Source organism: Dermacentor albipictus, chromosome 9 (assembly GCF_038994185.2).
Source record: "Dermacentor albipictus isolate Rhodes 1998 colony chromosome 9, USDA_Dalb.pri_finalv2, whole genome shotgun sequence".
In the NCBI taxonomy this organism is placed as follows: Eukaryota; Metazoa; Arthropoda; class Arachnida; order Ixodida; family Ixodidae; genus Dermacentor; species Dermacentor albipictus.
Genome location: NC_091829.1, coordinates 17028273 through 17044873, shown reverse-complemented (window position 1 = coordinate 17044873; position 16601 = coordinate 17028273). Strand labels below are relative to the sequence as shown.

The window sequence follows — 16601 nt, the reverse complement described above, 5'->3', positions numbered from 1 at the left end:
ATTCACTTGAGATTAGTATGAAGCTATAAACGAAGCCCACACAAGTTTCTCACTCTCAGGTGGACAACAATTTTCTAGGAGTGTTTGAAAAGTAAGATTTTCTAATCAAATAAAATATGAATGTTTGAGAAAAATGACCTATTGACATTTTCTCCATTTCTGAACAAAGTAAATTTTTCAATTATTCTGGTGTCCGTTTTGTAAAAAGAAAGTGAGGGTTTATTGACATTATTTGTTATGTGTATGTAACGCTGTTGACAACTGGACACCCGGTCAACTAAGGAGCTTGTAAATAAGAAACAATTGCTTTCGGTTATCTGGTGCACCTACAGCGCATCACCACATTTCCCGTAAAGTGTTGTGCTTCGTTGGAGGAAAGAATCGTGATACTTTGGCACCGTGCGTTGTTTTAAAGAGATGCAAATATGGTCATACTTGTTCAATAGTAAATAGTTTTGTCTCAATTAAGACAACAGCGTCGTGTGCAGGCTGCCTAAAAAGCAACGTATTCTTCTTGAATGGCTAGAAATTACTGGGCAGAAGTTATCTGCCATGCGCACTTGCTCAGCTACTGTTGCCTTGGTGCGACAACGACATCTCTCTTACAGAGCATCAGCGGGAACAATCCCCACCAGTAACTAATAAGTTTTTTTTATTAGAACAAAAAGGAATATCTGACAGTTAAAATAGTAAATTCTTGGAAGTAAATAATTACGAACTAAAGAGCAAGGACTATTAAATTTGTATTCAAAATATCGAATATTCACACATCCCTACAATATTTCCTTTCTGTAGATTTCCATAGAAATAATTTGCAATTGCATAGACTCCCTTAAGACAAACACGAAGAAATCCTGAAAACCTTTGAACCTCAGAAGCCTGCCTCAATATAAGTGACAATTCCTTTGTGCACACCTGAGCCGCAGCTTGGCATGGTTAGTCCTGAGCTCGCCCTGAAGACGCTTGATGATCTCGTTGCCCTTGAGGATGTCATCCGAGAGAGTCTTGACGGCTGCCTCTCGTCGACTGAGCTGGGCCTGTCGCTGCTCCAAGAGTGCCTCCGCCTGTTGCTGCATGGGTTCATCACCGATACAGTCAAATCGCATTATATAATGAACTTGCATTCTACACAAAAGTACCTTCATTAAATCCAATATTTGTTATAAGTACATATTCTTTACGATGCATTCATACAGTGATATTGGCAAAACCATTTTAGATTTACTTCGTTACATCCAATAATTCCCTACATTTGTATTTTTTATATTGAGATTCATCTGTATGCAATCTCTCTGATCAGTTTCAAGTGTCTCATAGCCAAATCTTTGCTTGCCTTCCTGCTATTGTCTAACTGTTGTGTTTTATCTCTGGTGAGGAAAACATCTTATGTAGGTTAAATGAGGTTGCTGTAACATCAATCTGTGCTAACATGCACTAGCTGCAGGGAAAACTTCTAAAAGGAAAAGGCACCCGCCCCCCTCAAAAAAAAAAAAAAAAATCCTCCTGCCTGCCCTATTGCAGCCCTCCCACAACCAGGGCGTGCCCAGTGATTAAATTACTTCCTGCACCCCCAACAAAAAAATCTTGGCACTGCCCCTGGCTAGCTGACATGCTTTCATTGCAAAAATGGGACAGTGACACGTCAAAACTACATTGCCATTCCTCGTCACTGTCCCATCACACAAACCGCTTCTGAGTTCGCTGACACAGACATCTGCAGTGACAAAGAAAGACAACAATTTCAGAACGCATTCATCGGAGGGATAGTCAAGATTGCAGATGTGGTAGCCCAGGTTTGAGAACAAAAACAGATATTTTAGCTTCCCTGACAAGAAGCGATAGGAGATATATCTTTAATAAACTAAAGAAGGCTGAAGCTTCTTTTTTTATTATTATTATTCAAGTTTGGCCTGCGGCATAGAATAAGTGAAGCATCTTATATGTAGATATACAGTTTGTCTGTTTAATTAAGACTGCAGCTAGCGGCAGAGGATATGGGGTCAGGCAAAGATAAGATAAGGCACTGATCTCGGCAAGGTTGTCGGCGACATCATCATTATCATCATATTTAATGTCCACTGCAGGACGAAGGCCTCTCCCTGCGATCTCCAATTATCCCTGTCCTGCACCCACCGATTCTTACTAGCGCCCACGAATTTCCTAATTTAATCGCCCCACCTAGTGTTCTGCCATCCTTGACTGCTACCGTGCACCCATAGACTGTGACCAACACCTGGGAAAGTGGCACCCTCTAAATAGATCTTTCAGATTCAGCACGGCCGGGCAGGCACAGATGACCACACTTGAGAGGGAATACGTGAGTGAACTGGATGTAAGGCAAGCTGAGGGGTCTGTGATGGTCAAGTGTCTTAAAACAAATGCTATAGAGTGTAGGCGGGCAATACAATGCACTGTTAAACTCCAGTACTCACTTTCTTCTGCTCACAGCTCTCAAGCAGCGCCTTCGTCTCGGCCAGAAGCTGAGACTTCTGCAACAGTTCGGCCTCCAATTTATCAAGCTGGGACCGCAAGGTGCTGGCATCCTTTTCGTTCAGCTGCTTGTCAGCCTCAACGGTGTCTTTCTCCCTGTGATGACAAAAAAAGTATTTTGCAGGCACTACAAAAAAAAAAAAAATGCTTCACCCGCTTCCTGCTCACGCCCCCTTATTTTAAACATTCTTAAACCCTCCCTCTAGGCTTGCAAACTCTCCAGAACCACCCGCAAACAGATTTACCTCTGTTCCAACGTTGAAATTATTAAGGAAATTAGTTACCTTTAGCATATACACGGAAACCAGGTAAGCGCAGTCGTAATGCAGCACATGTCATACAATACAATATGGCACACATGTCAAGCACAGCAAAGGCACGGCAGGCAGCCTCAGGTCACTGTATGCACTTTCTGTGTGTGACAGGCCACAAGTCTGCAACATAAGTTAAAAATGTGGTACTGGCAGCAAAGCTCACCACCAAATTCAATCACTTGATGACAGAAGACAGTTCATCAGAAGACAGCCAGCAACATTGCACTTAGCAAAAGCTGCCTGTGATGTAAAGTATGCAGTGAATGCAAAAATCTGCTTTAAGCTCCTGTGGTCAAAAAAGAGGTAGGGAAAAATGTGGCTACACCACTAAGGCTATAAATGAGAATGCACTTTTTAGAATCATTACTGCCTCACTCTTCTGAGTATAACCACATACCTTGAAAGCACTTCGGCCGTTCGCTGGCACTGTCCCACTGCTGATTCCAACGTTGTCACCTTTAATGACAGCTCCCGACAGACTTGCTCGGACTTGGCCAGTTTTTCCTGTAGGTCCTGAAAGATATAAAAGGCAAGGCAGTCACTTCTGTCGATGCAACATAAAGAAAATGTTAAATTACAATCTTTCAGCTTGCTTCATAAGCCATTTACTATATTACACACAATTACTGACTTCCAATAGTCAATCACATTGCCAAAGAAACAGACGGTATGGTTACACTCAATCTGTGACATCACATAAGCTACCCTGCTTTGCCAGCATGTTATAGGACTAGCATCATATTAAGGTACAAGATTCTAGGCCATTTACTGTATTTTGAGACTGTCAATCGCATCACTACAACTGTATCAATGAAATTGGCATCAAATAATGGTACTGCAGCGACTATATCCATATGCCCCAGATTACCAGAGTTTCAGACAAGTTGTTTTGTCAATAATAATCTTTCGTCTTCCTTTGGCTAATCGCATACGCTCACAAGGATGAGTGATGAAAATAGCAAATTCTTGCATGTGAGCAGATAAGCCATTCGCACTTGATGGTAACCAAGAATCAAAAGGGCCCCCACCTTGTTCAATGTCTCCTTGATAGAGACATCAGCCTCTAGCACTTGGATTTGCTTCCTGAGTCGCTGCTCTGTCTCCCTGTGCTCCAGGTCCAACCGAAACTGCTGTTCCGAACTGGCCTGCAGCAAAACAAGCATCACAGCCTTGAATGACATCAGCACCAGCAGGAGAGATGCTAAGAAAACAAAACGAAACTAAGGGCACAGCAGCCGAGAGGTGTTGCATAAATGCAACAGTGGTGTCTGAAGCAGCTCACTGATCAATACTTGAGTAGAGAACCAGACATAAAACATGCAGGCACCAGAGAAGGGACTTCTCTTTAGTGTTCATCACCTCTCTAGTGCACATTCATTTTTGCGCTGTTTCCTACTTCACGGTGACGTTGTTAATTGTTACTGTTTCATGCCAGTGCAGTAAACGCTCATTACAACACATCGTAATCCAATGAGAATGGTCCATTCTATGCAAAATTAAAGCAATGCAGTGATGGTCCAGTCAGTTTAGTATTTGGAGCGATGTTTGAAGCAGAAAAAATATCATTCTGTAGCAGCTTAAGAGCAGCCACACCAGCATTTTGGGGCAGCTTCAGAGCAGAAAAATTTGTCTTCTTGGAACACTTGGAATAGTGCAGCAGTAATCTTTAGCCATTTGGCAAAGCTTGTTATTACTGTGCAATCAGTAAGTGCTCTTCAACAGTAAGCAAGACACAAAGCCAACAGCAACTAATTCCCACGGATAGTATACCATGCACGCTTTGTTGCGAACATTTTTATTTGGGTAGACAAACTTAATTGTGTAAACAATTAAACAAAATTTTGTAGGCTAACGAAAACGAAGATATGCACCTAAAGCTTATCCAAATAGCCCTAAAGGCAGGCCAGTATACTTATTAGCCATATCAATGCTCGTACTGTGATAGGAGATGGCGATGCACACGTGCATAATTAAGGGAAACATGTCGCGTCTCGTGATAATTGCCCCTTCTCACTTTTGGTACGCTTCATTGCAATACTTTGCGTATGCTTCACCTCGTAGCCATGCTGTATCGAGGCGAAGCTGACTTTCGGGAACTGGTATTATACAACGCGGCGTACTTTCAGAGCTTAAAGAAAAAAAAGAGCTATTGGCGAGGATTACAAAGGCGGAGTCAGCACCACTGCTAACAGCGTCGAATTGTTTCAATGAAAAACAAGGCGCCAAACAGCAAGCTTGGTAGCTAACATCAAAGTAGCTAAGCTTAGCGTTGCCGCGGTGGTGGCTATGGCTGCCACCGGATCTGTCTACGAGAGCGCCGGTTCGAGGCGGCGAGATAATTAATATGGCCGCGGTGGTGGCTGCAATTAATGCCATTTCGGACGTGTGGTCATGGTAAAAAGTCCGGAAAATCAGACGGCGAAGGCTTTTTCTGTCCAAAATTTCAGACGGTCATACATAAGCTCTATTGAATACATGGCGGTGCCACGAATGCGTTCGAATTTCAGTACATGTCCGAAAAATTGGGCGTCTGGAAAATCAGTCGTTGACTGTATTTGAATGTTCACAAACCAATTCGCATTGTGTAGTAGTTGCATAACCCAACTGGAAACATTGCATTAGCGTGAAAATGCAAAAATACCGTACCTTTGCGCAGTTGGCGCATATGACACTTGAGTGGGCGCAGCCAGGAGCAAGCAAGTCGAGTTGTATCAAAATGGGACAAATGGCACAGTTAGACCACCACTGGCAAAGGTATGTTGTGAAAAGCCGGAACTTCGCATAAGCCACTGCCAAGCATTTGATTATTGGAACCCCAAGGTGATCATAGTACCATGAAAAGATCAAGAGCTATAAAAAAAAACATTGAATATATGAATTTATAACAATGGTACAAGCACATTAGTGGCACAGCGTTTTTCAGTCTGGAATTTTCTTGTCATATTTCTACCATTGCAGCCAGCTCCCCGCCATGCTGGGCAGCCCAAGTGCACCACCACCGACAACGACAACATAAATGTCGGCTACAATTTCTTTCCAGCACAACATAATGGTCAGCGGACTGAAGTGATGTCTTAATCTTTTTGTGACAAGCAACTACCACTGTTACACGACTAGCACAAACAGGAGCTGCAACATGTGGCACATTTTAAATTTACTTCGTTGCATCCATGTTTGTTATATTTAGGTATGAATGTACCTTATTCATGCCACATGTGGTAGTATAAGTGAAAGTTCAATGAATGAATGAATTGTGGGGTTTACGTGCCAGGACCATGGTTTGGTTTTGCCCGTAGTAGTGGGGGACTCCGGATTAACTTTGACCACCAGGGGACCTTTAATGTGCATGGGACACAGGCGTCTTTGCATTTCACCCCCACCGAATTGCGGCGACCGCAACCAGGATTTGTTCCCGCGACCTCATGCTTAGTAGTGCAACACTATAGACGCTAAAAGCCATGGTGGGTATAAGCGAAAGTCGTGTTTGTGTTTCTTCCAAGGGGCGACCTGCCAATGTAGCGTGACTCAATTTCTGTTGAACAATCCATTCCACACACTCGAACTGCAAATTGGGCATGAAGCCGCCACTTTCTCACGGACACAGCATCTTCACCTTGCGCACATTCTCCTTCTCCGCAGCCAGCTCGCGCTCATGCTGCTCTCGCAGGGACGCCAGCTGGGAGGCATGAAGGGAGCGGACGCGATCCAGCTCACGTGACCGCTCCGTTGCCATCTCCTGGTACTGCTGCAGGCGGGAATGGAAGTCCGTCTCAGAGCTTCGGAATGCTGCCTCCAGCCGCCTGTTTTCATCCTGCAACATGGCGTGAGCCAACACTTCAATCCCACAATATTGACATCTCATCGGCTGCAAAATCGGTGTCAGAAGCACGCCAAGATACAGGCATTCTATTGTAAAACTACAAATTGTGGATGCAGAAAATGACATGAAGCCTGAAATTTGTCCCTTCGCAGTTTTCCTAACACTGAAATCTGCGTACAAGCACCAATGAGTTGGCAAATAAAGCAGTTCTGACTTTTTTTTTCAATCATAAATTTTACGCTAACTCAAATGGTTTCCTAATAAATTTTGAATGAGGTGAAAAAATGCACACTGCAATCTGAAGTGTGGAACCTTCAAACACTAGTATTATTTCATTATTATAAAGTTCACTATACAGTGAAGCATTTGATGACAGCTCATTTGGCTTGAGATAAATCCTATTCAAAAGTAAAAATGGACAGCAAGCATAAACAACTAAAAATGAAATTTTGGCTTCCTTAGCAAACAAGGCTGTAGTATGAGAGTCAAAACGACCAGCCATTTTTACCTTTGATTAAGGTTTAACGCTCCTGATCATATGGTTTAACCATATGACAAAAAGCCAACCACGTAAGCATACAAGAACTGCCACTGACAAGCATTTTCAAATTTCAGCTCCGTTATATTTGAACCCCACTAGAGAAAAGGAACCAAGATTTCCACAGGGTCTAAATGCAGTTCTCCAAAAATGTTTCCCCATGCATGAAATACAGTCCAACAACTCTACAACGAATGCATTTACAGCAAAATTACCTGTGTAATGAAGGAATATGTATGCCCCAGCCGAATTCATCATCATTTATTATTCCCTTAAAAATTGAAAATAAATTGTGGGGTTTTATGTGCCAAAACCACTTTCTGATTATGAGGCACGCCGTTGTAGAGGACTCTGGAAATTTCGACCACCTGGGGTTCTTTAACGTGCACCTAAATCTAAGTACACGGGTGTTTTCGCATTTTGCCCCCATCGAAATGCGGCCGCCGTGGCCGATTTTCGATCCCGCGACCTCGTGCTCAGCAGCCCAACACCATAGCCAGTGAGCAACCACGGCGGGTATATATTATTCTCTTAAGGGCCCCATGTGGGGTATTAAATAATGGGAGGCAAAACAATAATACAAACATCGAAAGACACTAAACAGAACAGGTTTTTGCATAATTAGTTGCAAATATGGGTGGTTAGTAACTCTCGAAATTTCGAAGGGTTTCGCTCTACAACAATGGATTCCGGGAGCGAGTTGCATTGTTCTATTGCAAAGGGAAGGAAGGATTTGTTGAAAGCATTTGTAGAACCATGAAGTCGTTGGATACATAAAGAATTGAATAGACGATGTTATGAGCGAATGAGTGGAAATAAAAGTGAGGAACAAAGGTCAGGAAAGTTATAGTACAATTTATGGAACAGGCAGAGTTGCGAAATTATGCATCTTGATGCTAAAAGGGACAGACCAATAGATAACTTCAAGTTAGTAACGCTGATAGGGTTATCATAATTCGATAAGATAAAGCGGGAGGCACGATTTTGAGTAGCTTCTAAAGTGTCAATCAAGTACTTTTGATGCGGATTCCAAATTGTAGACGCATATTCTTATTTGGTACAGATGAAAATTTCATATGCTAGTTTCCAAATTGATGGAAGAGACAAAGATAGGGATCTTTTAATATAGTTAAGGGATCTTGAGGCATCGGTTGTTATTTGTTGAATGTGGTTCGACCAAATTAGTTTTTTAGTGATGATAACGCCAAGGTAGCGGTAACTGTCGACCTCAGATAAATTCACAGAGCCTAAAGAGTATAGAAATTTGGATGTAGAGCGTTTACGTGATACATGCATTAACTTGCATTTGGAGACATTTAGTTCCATCATCCAGCGTGAGCAGCACTTGTCAATAGAATGTAGGTAATTTAGCAGAATGGATTGGTCAGTGTTAGTAGTGACATGACGGTACATAACACAGTCGTCGGCGAATAGACGTATTGTGGATGACATGTCTGTTGGGAGGTCGTTAATGTATATTAGAAAAAGGAGTGGGCTGAGGACAGATCCCTGTGGTACACCCGATATTACTTTCGTAGTATCTGAACAGCGACCGCCAACACAGGTGCACTGGAGGCGATCTGTCAGGAAGCAAATGATCCATGATAGGATTAGTGGGTCGAGGTGAAGGCATGAAAGTTTGGACGCTAGTAGGTGATGAGGGACGCGATCGAAAGCCTTTGAAAAATCTAAGTAAATTACGTCAGTCTGAAATAAAGAATCTAAGTTTAGGTGGAGATCTGTGGTGAATTAAAAAAGTTTTGTTTCGCATGATAAGCCCAAAATACCTATCTTTGATATGTATTGTGAACGTCACTACAGCAAACACTACTACAACAAAACTACTTGCACAATAAATAATTTGGGCATGCTCGACAGCTGATTGGTTACGTTACAACAAACACACATAGCATCACTGCCCTCCACAACCGTCACTGAGCTGCGGTGCGCATAGGAAGTGCCAGTCAGCACATGCATGCACACACACACTGATGGTACGCTCAAAATAAGCACTCGATGACGTCATCTAAACCATCCTGGACAGTAAGGAGAAGGCAGCTGTAGCCTTCAAACAAACCAAAGACTCAATTCATAAAGATTTTCATTTGTAAGTGCAGGTAGTCATGGGCTAGCTGGCTTCGGTAATAATAGTATGTCGAATTTATCACCATTGGTTGGCACATGCTTTTACAAATGTTTCAGCATAAGAACTTTTTGTGCATACGGGCCCAAGAATTTTGACAACGTGAGGCAATATAGTATGTAGTAGCATTCGACACTCTGCATCTGTACCTTGCATCGCTCCAAGGTCTCACCACAAAGCAAGCCGTGAAGATCGATGCCATAAGGTCGCCTGCAGCCACAGATTCTTTTGGACAAAGTATGCACAAGAAAATGTGCAACTTCTTAACTAAGTATGTCTCAAATAAGAGTTGTATTTTGTTGAAAGCACTTAGGTTACTCTATTGCAAGCCATACAGTGTTCAACCTGTACAACGAAGTGACCTGCATAATGAAGGATTTTGGAGGCACCGAGCACTTCATTATAAAGGTGTTTGACTGTATACACGTGCTGGCATTATCTTTACTGTGACTCTATATAACACAGCATCAGGCATCATGACTAAATAAATACTGTTCCTTCAACATGCCACTGTTTCTTATCTCGCCTACTGTCACAATATGTGAAGTTTAAAATCTTTCTAAAGTCGATATACACACCTTCAAGAGGCGCATGGCAGAGGTCAGGTGCTTGCGGACGGTGGTATCAGGAGCAGGGGCCAGCTTGAGCGACAGGTGAACTAGGTGCTTGAAAGGGTTGGCCTCTATGACATCCAGAATGGCAGGATCCGAGCCTATCCGACCATGCACCGTGAGTGATAGCACAAACCGGGGGCTGTCCTGTGGTAGATAAGGGTTAAAGAATGCTAAAAATCATCTGAGGATGATTGTCAGAGTCAAGCAATAGCTTCCTGGTTTAACTGCGAAGATATGTTGCCGGGGGCACTTATTGGTTAGCTCTATTGGTTAATGCTGTGAGCCATTTGAGCAAAGTGACGTATGGGCATGGCACAATGCACTCGGCAGGTAGTCTTCAGCCTCATTGTGCAATGAGAGAAAAGACTTGCTGATGTATTCGTTTTCCTTGATCCCATGGTTATACCATCAGATTTACTGAGGCCAGCACATCATGAGGCATGGCCCATGCTGCAAAGTGCTTTCTAGGGAGGCTGCATTCATGCGCCATTGCTCCAGCATAGCGCGTTGTGATTAACAGGCACACTATTTGTGACATATATAGAATGCCAGTTCTACTTTCTTTCACTGCCTTAGTAGGCTGCAGGTAAGTGGGACAGCGCACAAGTACGCATGCACATACGTGCGCGCACGCACACACAAAATCTGGGACATAATAGTGGTGCTGCAAGTGCAGATGGAGTGAAGCAAACTGAACCTTGAGTTCATCCTTGGTGCAGAGCTCAAGCAGATCAACAAACTTCTGCGGAAATGCCAGGAAGTCCACAAGGAGACCCTGCTGTGACTTGAGGCTGCGAGATGCAAACCAAATGAGAAATCAATGGAGACATGTAAACCTGGCATATTTCACTTTGCATCAAAATTAAAGTTATTTACTCCTAATGGGCAGCACAGACTGTACATTAAATTCACATACAGTTGAACCTCAATATAGCAAAGTCATGTTCGGGGGAATAAACTGCTTGTTATATTTGATATTCGTTATAAAGGACCAAACAGAAATTGGCACCAGGAAGTGCATAGCCAGGGCCATGCAAAAGAATTATGAATGTGAACACTAAGACATAAGAAAAATACTCAATTGTAGAACTATTATATCAAAAGCAAAAACACTGATGAAAATAATTTACTTGAAACATATCGCATACATCTTGAAATACCTATGTTTGGACCTGTGCTGGAAGTTTGAATGTGTGTGGTATAGTGTATTAGTAAAACAAGTTGGATGGTAGACTGCTGGTTGTTTGCTGTCAGTGTCAGTATGTCTTCGTGTAGTGTTTCACTTCTTTCATTGTTTTTCACAATGTTTTACATCAGGCATTTCTTGAAGTGGCTAGATATACGTGCTTTGAAAGTATGCTAGGCATAAAATAGTCCATGTTCTCATATCTCACATTCTTCTATAGAGAGTTGTTGCATGAAGTCTACATTGTGTGAACTTGGCAAAACTCATTGAATTAAAAATTTTCAATCCAGCAGTATGCTCTTCATAATTCTGATGATTCAGAAAATGTGGTCAAACTAAATTTTCGACGTGTATAGTAATTAACTGGAGCCAGAAGTGAATATAGAAATGCTTATCCTTACTTACCCAGGCTTGGCACAGGAAACATTGAGTGAAAAACAGGCGATTTGAAATCATACAGACCATCTTTCAGGTTCACAACCAATTCATACCCATTTACTTGAAAAACAAAAATTTTTGTCTGGCAGCTGTTCATTGTCTCCGTTTGCTGTTCACTGATGACACCACTGACCAAAATTTGCATTTTTTTTTTCTAATGGCTAAGAGACACTGGGGGGGCACCTTTAAAAATACTTTTGCGACCATTTTGGCTTATTGATGCTGGCTCACATCCTCTGGTGAGCCGCAAATAAAAAAATATTGTTTGCTATATCTGATAATTCATTATATCAAGTTGTGACTGTACAACACAAGCCATGAAAATGCAAAATAACACAGTTAAAGAAAACTCTGAATCCTCAAGGAATACGTAAGAATAAAAGAGAAATGATGAAAACTTGCCTCTGGAAGTCCTCTTCAGTGAGAGTGAGCGTGTAGAAAAAAAATGGGTCTGCATCATCCGTGAGTTGAATTTGAAGCTCCTAACGACACAAAGAGATTTGTTGGGAAATTAACTTTACAGACCATACATTGCAGTTACCTCAAGAATTGTGCATCTGCCCTTAAACGCCCACTTAGTATCAAAGCAAACATAGAATATTGACCTTCTCATCATGTGCTACTGTCAGATGCAAAATAATTGTCATAGTTATTCTTTACTACACTGTGTCACACTGTGAAGACTCCAGGTAACGATAAACATTGTTGTGGCTGCCGTGGTCTTTTCTTTCACACATTATCTCAGCAGGCAATGTCAACAGGTAAGCAACTACTCACTAATGTTTGCAGCACATCTCTGGTGAAATGATGCCCACGTTTGAAACACATACATACAAACATATATTTTTGATAAAAGTTAAATCAGTAACATTCAATTTGAGCCATATGCACTTAGGCAATCACTTTTAATTCTAACTGTATTGTATGTTTTCATTTACCATAGTGGATATTAAAAAGGCAGGAAGGCAAAAAGTCATAGTCTAATGATTATGACTGGCGCTCACCTTTTGGCCGATTATTGATGACTTGCTCCTTCGTATAGCAAGGCACAGTGATGAAACTCTAAAATATATCAAACAAATGGTAAAAATAAAATGATGAAACTCAAATGAAGGGTACTAACACAAATATTCCAACTTAAAATAACTGGCAGATTCCACTGCTGCAAGCTCATAGGTATAATCTGTAAAGTACCAATAGCAAATATAGCTTAGCACGCATTTTAATTTAACCTTGAAGTTCATGCGAGCGATGAATCAGAAAGCGCAGCACCTACAGACGTAGTCCTCAGCATAGGTTCTATTTCTAAACAAGGTTACGTCATGAGTTTTGGCCATTCATTACAGTGAACTGCCACATCATTGGCTTGTCTCGCCATTTGTAAGATGCTTCAGCACTGTTTGCATTCAGTTTATTGCACTAACTGCAGACGAAGCGTACGCATGTGTGCACATGATGCGTACATGCAAATTTCTCACTGTTTACGGATTGCCAGGTTCCCGGTGCCGTGGCTGGCAGTAGCAAAGCTGGTGTCAACATCTTGGGACAATTTGGCCAACTAAAATGTGTTCGAAATTTTTTGTCGCTTCACTGTTAATGTTAAGGGAATTATCATAAAAGTATGACACATTAAAGGGCCCCTGAAATGGTTCGGACAAATTTTGTAGACGCGTAGCATACAGCTTAAGTAGAACATTCGCACCACAATTTAAGTGAAGTGTTATGTATTAATGGAGCTACAGGCGATTGCAAGTTACCCTCCTCCCTAGCCATGCTTTTCCTCCTCAACTCGTTCATTGAGTGATCGGGGCTAAGCTCTGCCTTCACTGTGTCTGCGTCACAATGCGACGTCACATCGTCCACTTCCGGTTGTTTTGGAGCCCACCCCCACCCGTGAGAAACGTTTTTGCTAGCGGCTTAGCCGTCAACCCCAAGCGAGAGCTATTGAAGCAGCGTGCATTGTGAGCATTCTGTCGTAGCACCGAACGTTTCTGGTATTTCGGTAATCACACACTAGCAGAATGTTTCGACAGAACGGTGAAGGCATAAATTCAAGCTGATGAAGGAACTTTAGCGTAGACGTACGTGAGCTGATTGATTGGTCTCCACGGTCCAGCCACCCATTGGCGCAGAGCTTAACTAGCCAAAGAAAGAGCTAATATTGCTCTAACCAAGTGCAAGACATTACAAAAACAATGTGTTAATGATTACACTCCTGCGAAAAATTTCCACCAGCAGCAAAGAAGAATACACTTCGTTAATGCTACTGTGTCTGGTTGAGCTCTGTGCCACCAGGTGGCTGCACCGTGCAGACCATTCACATTTGCCCATGAAACGACATGCAAGGGGACATGGCCAGGCCCTGTCCCCTTGCGCTTGTGTTTACCCTAATACCGGACTCGCGAAACGCTATTGCGTTAGTAATCTTCCGGTGTAAAATGGCGGTCGCAATCGCACAAATCCTGGCGCCGATCGGATAGCGGCACTCCGATGGGCTGCAGCCAGCCCGCTCGTCTACTGGCTTGCAGAGGGACGCGGTGTCACAGCTTGACATATTGCCAGTCACTATGTTTGCAGTCCACAACGCAACATAGTCGAATCATAGCGCTCGCGAAAAGACAGACTGACACTGACGGCGGAGCTCTCGTCAAAGACGGAGCACGTTGTAACACAAGCAGACGACGCTTGCTGTGTGCCGGAAGTGCTTAAGTGTACTGAAAGATTGTTCTTGTGCATTCCCTTTATGTTACTTTATTTTTATAAAAACAAACTAACTAACACTACAACTATTACGAACATCATTTGTTTACCATAAATTTGGAAAAATTATCGATCACGCGCCCTGGTCAGCCAATCTCATAGCTCACCCCACTGACGCCATATGGGTAAGTTGTGTCATATGGGTAGGGGCGGCTTAAAATTCCACCGTGCAGTGTGCTGCGATCGGCAGCGATGTGCATTTTTGAAACCTTATAATAAATTACACGCTTTACGCGGAACACTTAGAAGCGTCAGTTAATGATCAGAAGTACCTACTCTATTGACTCAGTATGTTTGTAGAAAATCGTCAAAATCGTTTCAGAGTCCCTTTAACAACTGTGCCGCCACCGATGCTTTACACCAGCAGTAAAGTAGAGTATGTAAGTTGCAATACTAGTTTTTGCATGCTCTCTGGTTAGGAAATGCATCAACAGATGTCGCTACCAGTGTTGCTCCACTGTAGATCTCTCCGGTTACTCAGCAAAACGGAAATGGTAAAAGTGTGCAGAAACACTAAACCTCTCTAATGCTCGAAACGGAAATGGTAAAAGTGTGCAGAAACACTAAACCTCTCTAATGCTGGGATCAAACTACATAGTGGACTTCTGCCCAATGAAGTATTACGATGGTGTAGCAATGCACAGGTTTCCCACCAAGCTAGCAGACAAAGCTGGAGCACAGATGGTATGGTATACAGTGCATCAACATGCATCACAGGTCTGCACGCTCGCGTGGTCATCGCTGTTTACAAGCATGCTTCTTACTTGACAGGGCACGAAGTGCTCTTCAAAATTAAACTGCAACCGGTCATCACATACAAGCATATAACTTAGCAACAGTTGTACGGTGGAGCAAAGAAGTTTCTTTGCCATGGTTACTGGGTTAATAGCTACCGATCAAGTGAAAAAAAAAAACAAGCCCACGCAGATTTTTGTCAGTATTCCTCTAAGTTAAATACTCGCTCCATATAAAGAGCATCATGAAATGAGGAATCGTAGTTGGTTTGAAAATTAATTCACGCACTTTTCTGCCATTTGGCATGCAAATGGTGACGCATGATGGAGAATATGTGGTCAAATCAAACTGCGAGATTGAAATAAAGGCTGAGCATGAATGCATGAGCGCTCAATAAGTCTTGAACACTGCCGAAATTGTGAGTGGGGTACCTTCATCGAGAAGCTTTTGACAGGCAGCCCAAACACCATGAGAGCGATATTGTACGTGACATCGACGAGCGACGGCTTCGAGCGACGAAACGGGTCGTCGCGTGAACAGATTGCACGTTCTCGTCACTCGATTTTGAAAATCTAGAATTCGTCGCTCGCCGCCCGTCAAGCCAATAGCGCGAAGCCGTAATAGGATGTACAACAGTGTTACTACCAGTTGTCGCACGAAAACGACCAAGTTTTGATACGTGCAAGGATAAGAAAAACTTACTGCAAGACCTTTAGAAATACTTTATGCTGCTCTGGACAGCAAAACAAGTCAACTTAAATTATAAGAGAATGCGCCACGCCAGTTTCGGCGCGTATTTGCTGCCCTCATACCGGCAACGCCGGGGTAACGTCGCCCAAGGTCGTCGCTCACGTTGGGTTCGACTTGTAGGCGACGAGAGGACGCGACAGCCATCTCCATCGCGTCGCTTGTCGCCGCGATCTTGTTTTCCGTGATATGCATACGTGCACTAGGAACCATCACATGTGGAACGCTACCTTCGCTTCGGGAGAACACACCAACGTTACTAGAACACACCGAGCTTACTCCGGCCTTACTTACACAAACACTTCTGGTCTACTAGGCAGTAACAAGTAACATCGCTACAAATAAGCACAGGGGCACTCGCGCTAAACTCACCGGCGCGCACCGCTGCAGAAGTCATCCTTGAGCTGCACACTCTGTGTCCTACAGTACAGGCTCTCATCCTGGCCGAGTTCGCTCGTGCCTGAGCTGTCCGCTCGCCTGTACTGTGAGTCTAGGATCATTGCGATCTGACGAAAGAAGCAAGAAACGAAAGGAAACACGATAAGACGGCGCCAACATATGATCATACACTGAGACCAAGGGCGTCACTGGGCGGGGCACTAAAGAGCGCTGCTCTCCCGAATTTAACAAGCCCAGGCTATGCATCTAACTGTAGCTCGAAGGGCACGTTTGTCCACTTGATTTCGAGGGCAAGTGCTATCAAAATATGTTAGAACCGTTCGCACCTTGTTGACAACGCCATCGAGCACATTGAAAAATGTCACACTTTTATCTGATTGGTCAACTACTTAGATTAATAGTCGTCTTTTAGTCGGC

The 16601-nt window shown here is 43.0% G+C and overlaps 1 protein-coding gene across 1 annotated transcript in view; it reads right to left on the bottom strand.

The window, feature by feature from the left end:
- The window catches only part of LOC135903709 (spindle assembly abnormal protein 6 homolog), a 23260-nt gene extending 6659 nt beyond the window's left edge, over nt 1–16601 (bottom strand). Inside the window, exons 1-11 of the mRNA XM_065434066.1 lie at nt 16511–16601; nt 16158–16291; nt 12548–12605; nt 11946–12025; nt 10617–10710; nt 9884–10063; nt 6418–6615; nt 3833–3949; nt 3202–3317; nt 2433–2586; nt 916–1070 (exon numbers count right to left, since the gene is read on the bottom strand). Coding sequence (XP_065290138.1) covers nt 916–1070; nt 2433–2586; nt 3202–3317; nt 3833–3949; nt 6418–6615; nt 9884–10063; nt 10617–10710; nt 11946–12025; nt 12548–12605; nt 16158–16285 — 1280 coding nt within the window. The 5' untranslated portion in view covers nt 16286–16291; nt 16511–16601. The remainder of the gene's footprint in view (nt 1–915; nt 1071–2432; nt 2587–3201; nt 3318–3832; nt 3950–6417; nt 6616–9883; nt 10064–10616; nt 10711–11945; nt 12026–12547; nt 12606–16157; nt 16292–16510) is intronic.